This window comes from Herpailurus yagouaroundi, unplaced genomic scaffold (assembly GCF_014898765.1).
Source record: "Herpailurus yagouaroundi ecotype Mexico unplaced genomic scaffold, PumYag 162, whole genome shotgun sequence".
NCBI classification, from domain to species: Eukaryota; Metazoa; Chordata; class Mammalia; order Carnivora; family Felidae; genus Herpailurus; species Herpailurus yagouaroundi.
Window position 1 is genome coordinate 73,382,530 of NW_024412403.1, and position 18,175 is coordinate 73,400,704.

The 18,175-nt window shown below is 33.2% G+C and overlaps 1 protein-coding gene across 29 annotated transcripts in view; it reads right to left on the reverse strand.

The window, feature by feature from the left end:
- DLG1 (discs large MAGUK scaffold protein 1) overlaps window positions 1–18,175 on the reverse strand; it is a 275,437-nt gene that overhangs the window by 36,369 nt on the left and 220,893 nt on the right. For 14 of the 29 annotated variants that reach the window (XM_040484886.1, XM_040484885.1, XM_040484901.1 and 11 more), the window contains 4 exons: window positions 13,228–13,342; window positions 8,161–8,337; window positions 5,370–5,439; window positions 1,058–1,157 (listed from right to left, as the gene is read on the reverse strand). In XM_040484886.1, the coding sequence (XP_040340820.1) occupies window positions 1,058–1,157; window positions 5,370–5,439; window positions 8,161–8,337; window positions 13,228–13,342 (462 nt within the window). Of the gene's footprint in view, window positions 1–334; window positions 369–1,057; window positions 1,158–5,369; window positions 5,440–8,160; window positions 8,338–13,227; window positions 13,343–18,175 lie in introns of all 29 variants that reach the window. The other 15 variants (XM_040484907.1, XM_040484904.1, XM_040484903.1 and 12 more) reach the window with 2 other exon arrangements.

An 18,175-nucleotide genomic window follows, 5' to 3' on the forward strand; every position in this document is an offset into this window, starting at 1 on the left:
TGAGGGCAGGTAGTATTATTTTCAAAAGCTTAAAAGTCTTTTATTAAAAAAAAAGAACCTAGAAGAAGTAATCACTGTGAAAATTACAAAAGGAAAATGTAGTTATGAGCAGTTTTCCAAATGACATATGAAAAATGGAGCATTAGAAAAACAAAAAGTATGTATTATAGAAGTAAAAATCCCAAGCACGTTAACATGAAAAGTCTAAAAGCAATCTAAATCATATACCTCCTCATGCCAGAAAGGCACTACCATGAATCTCAAAATGTATCTGAAAAAGGTAGATCTGTAGATGGAGGTTAAAAATTAACTTGGGAGTATTTTGATCACTTACTCAGGCCTTTTGATCCCATGTCGTCAGGGATCTCCTGTAGAGAGTAGTTCCCAGAGAGCAAGCAATAAAAAGATAATCAAAGAAAATAGTTGTCAGTAATGCATAAAATTGGTGCTACAATAAGAGACAGTTCCAAGACCATTACAGGTGCACATATTTTAGAGCATTTTTGTAGATTTCTGAAAGTTTGAAATAAGCTAGCAGCTGAATGTAACCTACTAAAGGAATGGAAGTTCTAGCTTAGAGACTGATTAGGGTAGAGAAGCAAAATTTGAAATCATTTCTTGATATTTTAAAAGTAAAATTCAGATTGTCTACATATAATGAAGATGTGGGATAAAATGGAACAATTCCAGAAGATCTATTACCAAAGACTGTCAATGTTATACCTAGAAATCAGTAAGCAGATTCTCAGGTATCCATAGTTTTTCTCTAAAATATTCTTTAAAGTATACTGTTTCTTCCAAGAACCCTTACATCAAATGATTCTATTGTAAACACATAACTTAAAAAAAGTATTTACTTTAAATTATGAATTCCTAAGGTACCAGAAAAAGTTAAGATTGGTATAGAAGTTAATTTATGTCTGTTAAGATTGCCCCTGGTTAAGACAATTAGTAACCTGTTGCAGCTCTTGAAACTGTCTCCATGGTAACAACCAACTGCAGGGCAGTAGGTCCCTCTACATTTATTTTCAGTTGACCACTGGATCCACATACTTACGGTCAGCATCACTTGTTTCCTGCTCACTCTGGTCCTTGTTCTTGTAGAAGGGGAATTTTCGGGAAAAGAGGTTCTTTTTACGCTTGTCATTGAATGACTGCTGAAGAAGAGAAGGAGGGGCAAAACAAAGGGATGTCTACTATCTGTGTGTACAAAGGCCCAGCCTAGCAGCTCTGTGGAAGCTGACTCTTGTGACCACAGTGTGCAGTTTGTATATGAATTTTACTTTAATCACAAATAAAGTGAATTTTTAATTTTGTATTAACTCCTCTAATTCTAATGTTTCACAACTGAAAATACTGAAAAATTTACAGTGTAATTCAATAATACCTAAAAATACTGAATAAGTGCTACTTGATAAAAAAAGGGAAGAGTAATTCAGATTAGTTACTACTACAGTATGACCCAAATTAACATATGTTCTTATCAATCCATATTTTTCTAGATTTCCAGGCATGAGGTGCTCTATAGCAAAAGTAATTTTAGATTGTTACTCTAGCTATTCAAATATTTTTTATGCAGTAGTAATCTTCCTTTCCCTTTGGTTTGAGCATATTTTCCCCCTCCCCCTTTTTGTGGCTCCAATGAACTAAGAAAAAGTCACTATTAAAAAAAGAACCAAAACAAGTGATAAGGTTGCTAGTGCTGAATACTTAAAAACAATTAATCTTTTTTTTTGGAAGAGAAAAAGAGATAACTGAGTGTTTATGGTATGATTCAGAAATGAGAAGAAAACTAAGAGGGGTCCGTCAACCATGCAGAATGCAGCAAAAGATTTACTGATGCTATCTAACCAAAAAAGAAGAGTCAGAACTTTCCTGGTCAACTTGAATGCCATCATAACTGATTTATTTGTCTTTAAGCTCTACTATATTTATCTATTTTTAAAAGTATATATAAATAAACTAGAACCATATTTAATTAATTGGCACCATATCCTGAATAGAGGATAAAAAGCTTGGTGCCTATATAAAAGCCAAAAAGGCAATTAAGATTCTAATAGTTTTGGGGAACCTGGGTGGCTCAATTCATTAAGCATCCAACTTTGGCTCAGGTCATGATCTCACGGTTAGAGCCCCGCATCAGGTTCTCTGCTTTCAGTGCAGAGCCTGCTTTCGATCCTCTGTGCCGCCGCGCCCCCCCCCCCCCCACCAACCGTCTGTCTGTCCCTCCCCAACTCATGCTCCCTCTTTCTTTCAAAAATAAACATTAAAAAAAGAAGATTCTAATAGTTTAAAAGAAAAGATTCTAATAGTTTATACAGAACTACAATGGAAGAGTTGTACAGTTGATTTGATGTCCCTTATTGCACAGATGTTGGAAATAGGTATTTTTCCCTTCTTCAATGTCCCCACTTGTGCCTTCAGATTTAAAGCCATGTAGCATAAAGATGATGCTATTAAAGAGGAATAATTTCTTTTGTAATTTCTGTCACAGACATCCACGTCTTGAAGGACATGGCCTCACCTACCAATGACACTAGGAACCATTGCTACTTTTTTGAAGCAGGAATGATATAAAGGATGGAAATCTTGTTCCGACTTTTCTTGATTCAATCCATGTCTTAAAAATGCTATCATTATTTTGAAGTATATCCACACCAGGCAGTATGTTTTAGCATGCCTGTATTTTTTAAGCATGTGATGCTAGGTGATTAAGATGCTGAGGCAGATTAAAGTAATTATTGCGCAAATTCTATTGCTTGAAAGAATTTATTTTGTTAGAAATCTTAATGGAAAGATTAAACTTTCATTTTTACCTTTTCATATCAATGATTCAAGATTAATAAACTCATAGTTCATTAGTTCAACAGACTGTCTTAATTTCAATCCTAAAAATCGAAGGCTCTGATAACTCTAAGCAGAATTTAAAAATTAAGTTGATGAGAGCAATTCTGTCAAGAAATAAGGGCTTTTATTTTATAAACTGTCAAGTAGCATTATTTAAATAAAAATATTTTCTTGAATCCAAATTTTAAGAAAAGAAAAATAGAAGAAAAGTTATGTTTCAACAGAGAAAAATTCATGGTAATCTAATTTAGGGAAGGACTAAATCTTTTGTTCATGACAATCACTGAATCTAGTAATAATTTTTATGGTATCCCGTAAAACTGATATGTTTTTAATAAAAGGTATTTATTTGTCCCTCTTACTGCATATATAGTGGTCAGAGTCAGTTTCACAGCAAACAACCAAAAGAAACATGAAGTTTAAAATGTTTTGATTTTTGGTATCTTTGCAGTTAGCCAAAATGAGATATCATAAAGATATCATAATAGAGAACAGAAAGAAATGCTGTTAGTTAAGAAAAGAATTAATTGTATTACATTTAACATCCTCCAGGTGAAGAATTTATTAAAAGTGAAAATAGCACAAAGCAAGAAGACAAATATGTGTAGGGAAAACATAAAACTGAAGAAACATACTACCTCCAGTTTCTCTACATTTTCAATACAAAATACTGTTTAATTACTTATTGTTATTTATGCTACACTGCAGGAAAGACAAAGTGTAATATAAGAACTGATAAAATATCACAAACTCATGATATATATATTAAATACATAATTTCTATATGTGGTATTGCCAAAATAGCTAAATGAATGTTAAAAATGTTAATGAGAAACTGAAATGTTATAAGTCTGTAGTGGAAATAAGTCCATAAACCACCATTTAAGGAAAGGAAAAGAACTTAGAATGGGAAATGGTATTACGGAAAGGAATGCAGTTCTGTATCAATGGCAAGCGTATTTTTACCCCACTCAGTATCATGCATACTTTTGGTGCTGTGTTAGAACACAGTGACTGTGTATAAAGTTGGTTACAGTCAACAAACAAGAATAAGATTTAAATATGTCGTTAATTCAGTTAACTTCTTACAGTATGAAAGAAAAGTTACAACATGCAACCTCTTTTTCAATACATTGACAGTGTATTTTACTAAGTTATTTTTAAAGACATATATAAAATAAGCACAAAAAGCAAATCCTGAGCATTTACTTGGGATTTTTTTCTTCTCCCAAATTTCTATTTTACATATTGCTTCAGATCACACTATGTAATTTTTTATTTTCTGAAAGCTACCATTTTAAACTAATTTATCATTTCTAAAATAACTGAATACATTATATAATTTACTTAGATTTAATTTCTTTGATCAAGGATATTTATCTTAAAGGCTTTAAGTTTATGTGCTTAGTTTTATCAGAGAAGCACAAATGACAGGGTTCATTAAAATTTGTTGAGTTAACTTCCCACATTCATTTGAGATATGATCAAAAGATGATAAAACTTGTGTTAGATCAAAAAAGAAAAAAACCCAAACACAAAACATTCCTATGAATAGTATTTCAAGACAACATATATGTTCAGCTTATTTCTTTAGGCTTATTGCTACCATATTCTGTTGTAGTAATTACATACATAGTACAGGACAAAGCCTATAATAGCTCCTTCATCTATGGGCATCCATTATATTTAAGCAGAATTTAACAATGAAAACAAAAACACGTTTAAAATTATATATGAAAGAGTTTACAAGTATTTCTTGACCATCTCTAATTCCCCCTCTTGACTGTCTCTTTATTTCCTCAAAATAAAAATTCATATTGATTCAAATATTTAAAGCATGGGTTTTCCTTAATAAATTATATTAGGCACAAAGAAGGGCAATAAAAAATATCCACAAATTAACTTACAAAAACCTGTAAACTTACATTATGACCTAGTTAATAATATTTTGGGGCATATTTTCTCAGAACATGTATTATTAAATTAGCTGCATGATTAATACTGATGATACAAGTTTCTAACTGGACATCTGAATGAAGGCTGAATTTATTTCACTTGTATAAATAACCTCACCAAAGTATATTAAGAATATATGAAATGAGGGGTACTTGGATGACTTAGTCCCACTCTTAATTTTGGCTCAGGTCATGATCTCACAGTTCGTGAGTTTGAGGCCCGCACTGGCCTCTGTGCTGATGGTGCAGAGCCTGCCTGGGATTCTTTCTCTCTGTCCCTCTCTGCCCCTCCCCCTTCTCACGCGTGCTCTCTCTCTCTCAAAATAAATAACTTAATTGAAAAATGTCTGTAAAATGACTGCTTTAATTTAATAAATTAAATTACTTCAGTAATACTTAAATTACTTCAGTATCTACTATGCGAAAGCACCATAGCAACACCTGTTGATGGTTAATTCTTACAGCAAAATCCTTCTAATTTTAATAATGTATTTCCAGCAAGAATTAAGAAAAAACCTACTATCCTCAATTACTAATATCTAGAAATATGAAATTTCATATACTCACCCCTTTATCTCCTCTTGTTTTAGAATTAAATTTCACTGTTTTTAACCGGGCTCGTTCTTTCTTCTCAACTCTGTCAAAGTATAGAATGCTATTTTTAAAGTATACTGAAATATCTAAGGGCCTAACTAGAAATCATTAAAACTGATACTTTAATATAGGGCATTTTTATATTCTAAAGTCTTCAGAAGTCATCTAGTTTTGCATCCCAAAATTAATTATAATTTCTAAAATGAAATACAGGGCTCATTTTATTATGAAACAAAACCACTTGTGAAGTATCAAAATACAGTACCTGTGTACTTATAAATGTACTCAATTCCATAATTATATTAAAATTATTATGAGGAACCACTTCTGAATTGAGCAATTTGCCAGATTTTGGTTTTTTTGTTATTGTTTAAATATTAGCTTAGCACGGGGCATACACATATGCCAAAAATTAAGCGTAAGACAGTGAACAAATAAGGCAAAATGTTAACAACTGGTAAAAGTAGGTGAAGGATATGTGGATTTCTTGTACTATTGTTTCTTGTACTATTCTTCCTCTTGTTACTTATTTTTCTGTAGCTCTGACATTTTTATAAAAAAATGGGAAATACAAAAATTAAATTTAGCTCCAGTGATATACTTGTGTAAATATAGAAACAAATTACAGTATACAAAAACTTTAAAGTATCTTTGGAAGGAGATACAAAGACTTGGTAATGTTAGTTATCCTTAGTTATCCCTCTACAGGTGAAATTGGTGCCAAGGGAACAAGCTTAAGATAAGGAAGCCTGTACAGCTTTTAGATCTTATGAATTCTGAAACTTGTTAAAGTGCCAAGTATTCAAAATAAGCAAGCCAACAAAACTACATCAAAACAAATGTTTCATGTAGATTGTAATACCAATATGAACCTCGCAAAATTTCCTGTAAATTAAGCTTTTATAAATCCTCAGTTTCAACATAGATATTATGTTAGTATATAGCAGAAAAACTTACCACAACAGGTTGTGAATATATGTATTTCCTTCATTATCTAGCTATACAGTTTTACTGTGGATAAAGAACCTTAGTAGTCAAGGATGTGAAACTTGTTTTTATTGTGCTAGAACAGTCCATGACATGATTAGAGAGTCCATGAGATGATTAATTTATAATTCTGCCTAGGTACTTACTGAGGGCACTGCAAAACTAACATTTAGTGAGTAAACGTTTACAACTCAAAATGGCTTTGTTTTCACATCATTATCTTGTTCACTAAATAGTTGATTGATTTAAATTGTGCTTAACTGTAAATACTATTCCTGAAAGAAAACTAAGAACTGTAGTAACTACAATTCCTTCTGCTATTATTAGAAGTACAGAGGTCTAAGAAAGGGATAGTTCTGTTTTAAGAAAACAGAAGTTTTGAATACATTCAAGAACAAAACGGCATAATTAGTTGTGGTTTCATACTATAGCTTATGGAAGAAAAATTATATAAATAAATGAATAAACATAAAAAAACAAAAAAATGCCACAAAATTCAACTTTATGGAATTTTTGTACAAAATAAAAAGAATCTCTTTTCATCAAAGCCAGTGTTTTATTAGTTGCAGGCACACATAAAGCCTATGAGAGATAGGAGGTACCAAAGGATAAGACAATTTTTAGGAACTCTGACTTTGATATTCAAGATGTGAGATTTTTACTGACTCAACAAGGCACAGAGGAAGCATTTCTGAATTTAAAGCAGACTATGTTCTATTCTAGGAGAAAAGTTATGCTGAGGGCTGCATTGCTAAAAGAGGAGTTGCCTCTTTATAAGATCTAGCCAAATAGCTGGAGCTTGCTAAATATATGGATCTAGCATAGAACAGTCATAAATCCCCAAACCACAAATACAAATCTAGGTAATATTTTAATATTCCTACTCTTCAACTTCTACAAGCAGTTATACAAATATATACAGGTAGAGGTTTATAAATAGGTACATGATTTGGCATACTTATCAATTACAATTAACAAAATAAGTATAAATCCAACTCATTAGAACAGAACAAGTGTATTCCATCATAAGCTTGACCTGAAGTGAATTAACTAGCTACACTAAACACTAATGTCTCTTTACCAATTTTGGCTGGCTGTCTTAAAACTTAAAGAGGCTTTTAGGCAATGATTTGTACAAATCAGATCTCACAAAAAAGCTATTTCAGGGGAATTACGAACTGACATTTTAATACAATTTCTCACGAAAGTAGGGGCATTCAGCAGCATTTCGTAGACCTTAGAGAGGATTGTCTATACTGGGATCATCCTACCTATGTCTATACCTGACTACTTTTCCAGTAGACAGTAAGTATCAATCATGATAATAAGTGGTTAAAAGCAAAGAGGAAAGACCAGTGAATGTACCAATACTTCTAAATTAATCAAGAAAAAAGATGTGAAGCAAGTAACAAGATAGTTCTAAACATTTCACATTTATTTACACTTCCATTTTTTAAGTCTAAAGGAGGCAATTCATATAATCAAAAATGTAAAGTTTAAGATTCCATCACCACCTACATGAGAAAACTACAAAGGCTTTTAAATCTCTCTCCCTCCAATGGTATAGATACATGGCAAAGTTATTTAAAAACCTTTGGGAGCATCATATTCTTTAATTACGTCACTGGTTACAACGTAAGGTGAACAAAATCAAATGATTGTGAAACACAATATGGAAAACCAAGCATCACCATCTTGGTAAAATAATTTTAAAAATCAACAATTATTTATGTTGCCCTACTTTCAAGTGGTAAGACTGTAGCAGACTTATATTTACCTGCGTTTACTGGGAATTACTCCAACTTCATCACTCTCTCCATCTGGTGTAACCTGCCTGGCTTGCCACCATTCATCATCAGAAGCATTAATAACATGGAGGATATCTCCAAATTTGAAGTTCAAGCCCTGACTGGGAAGGCCACTGTCTTTAGTCTTGTCATAATCAAAAAGCGCTCTAGATTAAGAAGAAAAAAAAGTCTATAATTACTTGTCATGATGTTCATTCCAATATTAAATGAACACAGGATTCTGAAAGTGTATATAATCCAGGTAAATAATTAAACAAGATACCATGGTGGGCAAAATAATGCCAAGCTCAAATTTGCACTACATATGGAAGGACAGACAAAAAAAGAAACAGTAAAAGTGACTTATGCTAACAGTTTTCTAAAATTAGGTACCACCTTATTTCTTTCAATATTGGATGAGAAATTAAAAAAAAATGCTTTTAGTGTAATCCACTGGCAACCCATATTGAATTCTAAAATGAAGACAAACCTAGAGAGTTGCTCTAAATTAATAAACAAAAAGTAAATATTAAGAGATACTCTTCTCTTTATTTTGGCTACACATACTTAGGAAAACAAACTCCCTGAAAGATTTGATTCATTAGTTGCAGAGTGTAAGACTAGATTAACAGAGTGACTATTGTGTCAGTTAATTATTCCTTCTATTTGTTCACAGAACTAGAGTAACAGAATTTTCTGAGTCAATAACAATGATGAAAACTAACTATACAGGCCTTTAACAGCTGCTAAATATTTTGGAAAAATACTGTATTAATATAGTAATTGCACAATGTTAAGAATCTTTCAAAATTTGATAAAAATTCTGTGTTCTATTAATATACAATACTTAAATTCTCATCCAAAGTAGTTCTCTCAAAAGTAAAGGAAAGAATCCCAGCAATTACATTTATAATACAATTTATTTATTCTTTAGTTCTAATTTGGCAACTGGAAATTAGGATACAAATCATATTCCTTTCTGTGTTACCCAATTTTTTAAACCTATCTCTCTTTTTAAAAAAAATTTTATTTAAATTCCAGTTAGTTAATAAACAATGTAATATTAATTTTGGGTGTATAATATACTCATTCAATACTTCCACACATCACCTGGTGCTCATCACAAGTGCACTCTTTAATCCTCATCACCTATTTAACCCATCTTCTCACACACTTCCCTTCTGGTAACCATTAGTTTGTTCTATATAGTTAAGAGTCTGTTTCTTGGTTTGTCTCTCTCCCTCTTTTCTCCCCACTATGTTCATTTGTTTTATTTTGTGAATTCCACATATGAGTGAAATCATATGGCATTTGTCTTTTTCTGACTTATTTCACTTAGAATAATACTTTCTAGCTCCATCCATGCTGTTGCAAAAGGCAAGATTTCATTCATTTTTAATGGCTGAGTAATATTCCATTGTGTGTGTGTGTGTGTGTGTGTGTGTGTGTGTGTGTGTGTGTATACACCACAACTTCATTATCTATTCTTCAGTCAATGGACACTTGGGCTGTTTCCCTAATTTGGCTATTGCAGATAAGGCTGCTATAAAGATGGGTGGGGGGACATTTATCCCTCTGAATTAGTATTTTTGTATTCTTGAGGCAAATACCTCGTAGTGCTACTGCTGGATCTTAGGTAGACCTATTCATTATTGCAGATTGGAGGAAGCTTAAATGAGGTGTCTGAAGAGAGGGCTACTGAAATAAGGTTTACTCCACCAGATCCTAGAAATGTTCAGGAAGTAGAAGTGTACAGAATTCAGGTAGGCAGAGGAAAGTTACAGCAGTGAAAACAAAAGAACTGGTGAAAACACTTCATATAGCACTTAGAACCTCTAGATCCCTTCTCTTGTTCTCAGACCCAGAAGACAAGAGGTTTAGTTTCTAAAGAAATAGAATTTGGTAAGTTCTGTACTCTGGAACTTGATGGGGAACGTGGTGCTGGGCTAAAGAGATAAAAAGTAATCTGCACACTGAAAATGGAAATTCTAGCAACCTTGTTTATACTGCAGGCAAGAGATTAAGGATTCTTTTCTAGAGATATTTAATGACCCCAAACAATGACCTCGGGTGGGAAAGGGCAACGAACAAAGCCAAGTATTTTATAGTTAAATCCAGCTAGCTTCATTCTCCATTCATAAGAATAGGAAATAAGGATCACTAAATATTTAAAGATCATCTCACACATGAAAAACAAGAAAAGAGGCAAACTAGAAAAAAAAGAAATACAGAGAATGCACAGAATTCAAGAAGCAGAACATTAGAGAAAATGAGAAGATATTAGGTCCATGAAATAAAAAGACGACAAAAAAATGATCAAATAAGAAGAGGCTTTTAGAAAATAAAATAGGATATCATACCTTCTTCCATACCCCAAATACTCTATGAAGGAGAAGGCAAAGTAAAGTCATTTTCAGACATGCTAACCCTCAAAAAATGTCCCCCATATACTCTTTTTTCAAGAATTTATTGGAGAATGTGCTTTATTAAAGGAAAGTAAATTGAGAAAGAAAATGTGGCACTGAAAAAAAAAGACTCTGACATAGCAGAGTGCTAAAAGGCATAGGACAGGGGCACCTGGTGGCTCAGCTGGTTAAGCATCTGACTCCTGATCTGGCTCAGGCCATGATCTCATGGTTTCCTGAGATCAAGCCCCGTACTGGGCTCTGTGCTGTCAGCAGAGAGCCTACTTGAGATTCATATTCATTCCCTCTCTCTCTCTCTCTCTCTCTCCCCCCACCCCTTCCTCCCTCCCTCCTCCACTCATGCTTTCTCTCTTTCAAAATAAATAAATAAACTTAAAAAAATAAAAGGAATAGGACAGTGGCAAAGGCAAGTCTCATATGAGATCTACACAGCAAGTCTATAAAGTAACTAGTCCAGACTGGAACAGAAAGATAGAAAAAATCTGAAGTGTAAGATCATATGTACAACCACATGTTTCTTTAAGTGAAAAACTCTAGAGTCTATTGTAAGATAAAGAAAGATACTTAGTAATAAGTACATGAACAATTAAGCAAATAAAAATGAGATGATTATTATGCCTAGGAAAAATGAAGGGCTGCAGAAGAAAGGAAGGATGGTGTTATAATATACTACTTGAGTAATGACAGATACTATAATAGTCACATGATTAAATGCTATTAATTTTATTAACAGTGATGACACTATGTTTGAGTGATAAAGGATGAAGAGTAGTTTGGTATGAAAGAGAAAGTTATCTACAATGGTAAACTGGAAAACAGCAGTATATGCACATTATTTAGAAATTTGGGGGTAAAGACAAGGGACTTTGCTAAGAAAATGGAGGATGACTGTTTTCAGAGAATGAAATTAGGGATTTTTCGGAGGTGACAGATTTTTTTATTATTATTTTTTACAACGTTTATTTATTTTTCAGAGGAGAGAGACAGAGCACGAGTCGGGGAGGGGCAGAGAGAGAGAGCAAGACACAGAATCTGAACCAGGCTCCAGGCGCTGAGCTGTTAGTACAGAGCCCAACCTGGGGCTCAAACGTGTGAACCGCGAGATCATGACCTGAGCCAAAGGTGGACATTTAACTGACGGAGCCACCTGGAAGCCCCCATTACATTTTTTTGATAGTATATAACTTGCAAAAATAAGGTACTTCTTTAAAAAATAACAAAAAGTAAAGATGACTCATTAAAGGTGCCTGAAACAAATGTAATGTCTTGATTTTTATGCCTTTGTAAGTTTTTAATAAATCACTATTAAAGGCAACACCTAATTATATTAAAATTAGAAAATATAGGCAAGAAGAAGAAAATGAAAAAAGGAGAGTATAAACAAATCTGTTTTTCCTTTTTCTGTAGATATCAGTATCACATAAAACACTTTGGAACAGAATAATTTAATAAATAAAATTTAATAAATAATGTATAGAAATAATAAATTAAATAATAAATCTAAATAAAATTTAATAAATATTACAGTAATTAGTGGAAGAACAGAAAAGTCTGATAGACTAAGGATTCCCAGATCATTGGTAGGGCAGGAGGAATGAAAGGGGTAGGAAAAGAACAAGTGAAGAAAGTGAGAACAGTTTCCTTTTGTTATGTATCACAGAATAACATTTGAGACAGTAAGTCATATCATATGTAAACAAGTATAGAATACATGCTTGTTTGCATAGATGTTTTTATACATATGCACAAACACATATGGGATACATGTCTATTTTATGTAAGATACATCATCTCTCATCAGAAGAATAAATAAAACATACTAGGAAATGTTCCTCAGTAAGATCAGAAGAAATGAACAAAATTAATGAAAAATGGTACAGATTACCCGTAGTCATCAACTAAAGTTAAACTAATAGTGCAATAAAGTGCTGAGTAAAGGCTCTGCTAAAAAGAGTATACAGAATACAAATAGGTCATCTGTGTAAGTCTTATTAGCCAATGAAATAAAAAAGAACAGTTTAAATTCAAAAAATACATGTAGAAATTTCCTGAATCTGTGTTCTCTACTGAGGCTACTCACATTTTAAGCTATTATTTACATATGCTCCCTTTGCTATTATGGACATTACTGTAGTAATTAAATGTTAGAGAACAGTTTATTATAAAGAATATAAGTAAGTGTTGGATGATATGACATACCAAGCTACAATACAGTCACTCAGGAAAATAACTTAAAAATTTTTTTCTCCCACATTTATTTTGTCTTTATCATGCCATTATTATTCAAGGGGTTGTACAACTTTAATACAATTATAGTAACATTCCAATTCTTGAAAGACAGACTGTTAAGAAATCAATCCTAAAGTAACATTTCTTTGGTTTACAATAGATTTTTTTCTTTTTTCTTTTTTTTTATATTTTATTTTTAAGTAATTTCTATACCCAACATGGGATTGAACTCATAATCCTGAGATCAGGAGTCATATGCTCCACCAACTGAGCCAGACAGGTGGCAATATATTCTTTGCAATATATTCTTCTACAGTAAAACTAAGTCATAGTAAAAAATGTGAAGGACTCTGCATGCATGCATAAATAAGGACTGCCATAATTAGAAGTAAAAAAATTTACCTGACATAGAGAGATCGCTTCTGGCTAGTTCGAAGAGAACCTGATCCTGAACTAATGCTACTATTCATCATCTGCTCCCGTAAGTCATGTATTTTGGCTTCAAAACGACTGTATTCTGATGGGGAAAAAAATAAATTTATACTTTACACTCTAAAAAAATAAGTTACTTGAATATAAAGTATTAAATACATTAGCTGGCTTATAATAATTATATGATGTTAGAACCTTGAAAGAGTAATCTGTGTAAGATTTTTGGACAAAATGTAAATTTCAAAAAAACCAACAATTTTCCAAATGTACCATAAATTAGAACTGGCTGAATTAGAATTTTCTCATATGCTATTTTAAAGTTCATATTACATTTAATCACAATTAAAAGACAACTTTCATGCGTCAAATAGTGGTATCAACCTCACATTACTGTCTAACTGTAAATTCTAAAGATTAAAATTCAGAATTTATTCTGATTTTTGTACTTAAAAAAAGAATCCTATAATGATGTATACTAGACACTTTGTTTACTGATTTTCCCCTTGAGGAAATCAGTTACTTTTATGTGCTTAAACACAGAACTTGTGTACAGTCAATAATATGGCAAAAGTCAACAATACAGGAAAAATATGCCTTAAAAACTGTACATTAAATTTACTTCAACTCATTTTATGATTTGTAAATTCTCAAAATACCAAAATAAGATACAAAACAATTTGAATAAACATTTTAAGATCATTTTTATATAAAGCAAGTGTGATTTTGATGAATTATTTTAAACTATATCATATAGTAAAAACTACTAAATCTATTAATAAAACCATAAGCACTTTTTCAAATACACTGCATTACACATTTACACACCTTTATACCTTTTCTCTATAACAAACTATTTTATAGAAATTAGGGTAGATCTCCTCAGATTTTCTTACAAATACAAACGGTCTTAAAGCAAGAGCAAATATCTTGCTTGGGAGTTTGTATAGTTTAAGAAGACAGAGGAAGAGCAAACATGATTATTGTGGAGTTATTCTTTTTACCATAGACACCATGTTTGTTTTATGGATACTAAGATTAATTGAAGCAACATTCATCAAAAAACTCAAAAACATTTAATAGTTCAAACTAGTAAGTAATAAAGTGTTCTTTTTTTAAATATTTATTTTTGAGAGAGAGAGAAAGAGAGAGCATAAGTGGGGGAGGGGCAGAGAGCTAGGAGGACAGAGGATATGAAGTGGGCTCCGCACTGACAGCACAGAGCCCGATGTGGGGCTTGAACTCACGAACCGTGAGACCATGACCTGAGCCGAGGTCGGATGCTCAACCGACTTAGCCACCCAGGCGCCCCTTTTACTATCCTGTAAAAATATGACAGAGGGGCTCCTGGGTGGCTCAGTCGGTTAAGCGGCCGGCTTTGGCTCAGGTCATGATCTCCCAGTCCGTGGGTTCGAGCCCCACGTCGGGCTCTGTGCTGACGGCTCAGAACCTGGAGCCTGTTTCAGATTCTGTGTCTCCCTCTCTCTGACCCTCCCCCGTTCATGCTCTGTCTCTCTCTGTCTCAAAAATAAATAAACGTTAAAAAAAAATTAAAAAAAAATAACAGAAAATTTAAAATACAAATGTTAGTAGACAGTAATAATGTGTCCAGTACAATTCAACAATTAACAGTTCATGGCATTGAGGCGCCTGGGTGACTCAGTTGGTTAAGTGTCCAACTCTTAATTTTGGCTCAGGTCATGACCCCAGGGCCCTGTGGGACTGAGTCCTGTGTGGGATCCATGCTGGGCATGGAGCCTGCTTAAGATTCTCTCTCTCTCCCTGTCCCTCTCCCTTTCTCACTCTAAAGAAAAAAAAAAAAAGAAAAACAAAAACAATTCATGGCAAACTTTTATTTGCAAAGGCACAGTGAAAATAGAGATAGACTGATGGATGGAGGTACAAATACTGGTTTCTCTTATTGTTAAAAGTTTTATTTATTTAAGTAATTTATACATTCAATGTGAGGCTCAAACTCATGATGCCAAGATCAAGAATCACATGCTCCTTTGAGCCCATCAGGCAGCCCTATACCGGTTCTTCTAATTAAAAATTAAAACCATTAAGTTTGTAATTAATGTCTTCTATCTTCTATCTATATGTGCTTTCTTGCATAAGACGAATCCTAGTTCTCGTGACACTGGGAATAACAGAATTAGAGTATTACACGGGGACTTTTTAATTTTTTCCAGTATTACATTTACAACAGCCTTGAAATAACGACACCAACAACTAAGACCACGACATCATTTTTGAAAACAGTTAACTACTTTCCCTACTTCCTTTTAACCTTAAAGCATGGTCTAGTAGGGATGAATATATATATATATATATATATATATATATATATATATATATAGTTTAATTGCTGTTTTAAAATTACTTGGAGTAGTTCCTCCTTAGGTGTTAATGTTGCCAACTATCCAGTTGGCTCATTTCTTATACACTTAAGTTCATTTGTTCTTTTTTATTGTCAATTTTGACATTTAGGGGTGGCTTTTCTTTTTTTTTTTTTTTTAATTTTTTTTTTCAATGTTTATTTATTTTTGGGACAGAGAGAGACAGAGCATGAACGGGGGAGGGGCAGAGAGAGAGGGAGACACAGAATCGGAAACAGGCTCCAGGCTCTGAGCCATCAGCCCAGAGCCCGACGCGGGGTTCGAACTCACGGACCGTGAGATCGTGACCTGGCTGAAGTCGGACGCTTAACCGACTGCGCCACCCAGGCGCCCCAAGGGGTGGCTTTTAAGAGTTTCATTTTTTTTAATTAGGTAGGTAAAATAGTTTCAAGGTCATATCTGTAAAACAAGGATATTAAAAAAGAAGTCTAGGTTCTAGTCCTCTCTCCTACCCTAAATTATATTAAACATTTATATATATGGTCATTATATATAAATCACCAATATAAATATAATAAACATTTATATATAAACATTATATATAAACATTTACAGAAAGGCTTATTCCTCCATTTTTAATAAATAGAAGCAGATACACATATATATGTAAATACATTTACATATACTTATTCTAGAGTATTTTAATATATATAATACATAATTATGTACACATTATGTATATATATTCACACACATATATGTATTGCCCACTTTTGTAAATTAATTTTATTTGTTTATTTTTGAGAGAGAGAGAGAGAGAAAAGCAGGGCTCGAGCTCACCTGAGCTGAAGTCAGACACTTAATGACTGATCACCCAGGCGCCCAATTTATTTTATTTATCTTTTAAAAAGATACAGCAACAACACTGTATAGTAGCATGGACAGATGTCCCTCATTCTTTTTTAATAGCTATATAGTTCTTTTGCTTTTAACCTTCATCTCTTTGTTACAACAAAATACTGGAAAGAGTTACATTCTGCCTTATCAGCAAATCTGAAAATTGTTTTCTTTGAACTAAGGTAACGTTTGATATGACTGAAGTTGTTTGATCTCCATTCTATTCATACTATACCTTATTTATATGTAGGCAAGGCTTCTGTGCGAATAGTTGTGTCAGGGTATATTTTCCAAAGATACATGCCTGTATCCCACATGTTCTTGTACTGTGACCCTGCCATTCCCCCATTAATTGGGCAGACTCTAATCACTCTCTCCTTGAATTTGGGCTGGTCTTATAACTCACAAGCAAGCAAATATGGTAGAAATGATTCTATGTGACTTTCGAAGTTAAATTAGAAGAGGCCACAAAACTTTTCCCTGTTTCTTTAGGGATGCTTGTCTGGGGGAAGTCAGATACCATGTACGAAGTCTGACAACCCTCAAAGAACCATGCTGCAGAGGTCACGTGATGGTGTTCTGAGCCCTAACTTCCAGCCAGTATCACCAAGGCACAAGACAAGGGGAGTAAAGCTATTGTGGACCTTCACCGACCAGCTGAATCCCACTAAGTGACCTTAGTCTATGCTACAAAGACCATCCAGACAAAATCCTGCCTGAATTCCTAATCTACGGAATCCATAAAATGGTTATTGTTTCAATCCACTAAGCTTTGGAGTAGTTATGAAGCAACAGTAACGGGAACACACTTCCTCTGTGCAGTCTATTTTATTTGGTCATACACACCCACACACCAAGGACAAGCCTTCCTAAATTTAAAAATACATATGAAATTCCTAAAACAAAGAATAAGTTTTATATACTTTCAAAAATAAATATATAAATATAAAATTAGTACAGTTTATTCTTTTGTTCTAATGATAACCTTTTGTTTGGCTTTTGCCCCCTCCACCATGAGCAATCACTTCAGAGCCAAACTGAAATATTATCCTTTTATGTCCAGTTAAAAACTTTAAAGCAATCACAAAGCTTATTCTATTTTCATAGCATCTTCAAACTCCCCATTTTCTAATAATTATACTTTATCCAAATTGTCAGAGCATACAGTCTTTTCATATTATACACTCTCCCCTTACAACTATCTTAACTAATTGCAATTAATTGCTAGCATCAGTCTTTATGTCAGTATCTCTCCCATCATTTTGAGTGTCTGAACTTTGTTCTCTCTTCTCAGAGTGTTTATATGAACAATATCATCAGAATACCAATCTGTTGTTGATACATTTGACTGCAGCCTTTATATGTGAAAGTCTATTTGATTCAGTTTCTTTCCTTGATTCTTTGAAAATGTTGACTCCACTGTCTCCTTTAAACCATTGCTAATGAAGTTCTAATGACTACCTCATTTTCTTTCATTTAAAGAGCAATGTTTTTCCTTTGGCCTGGAATTCAAGTGAATTTTTCTTTTTCTTTTCTAATTTTTTTTAATCAAAAAAAATTTTTTTAATCTTTGTTTATTTTTGAGAGAGAGAGGAAGAGAGTACAAGTAGGGGAGGAACAGAGACAGAAGGAGACACAGAATCCGAAGCAGGCTCCAGGCTCTGAGCTGTCAGCACAGAGCCCAG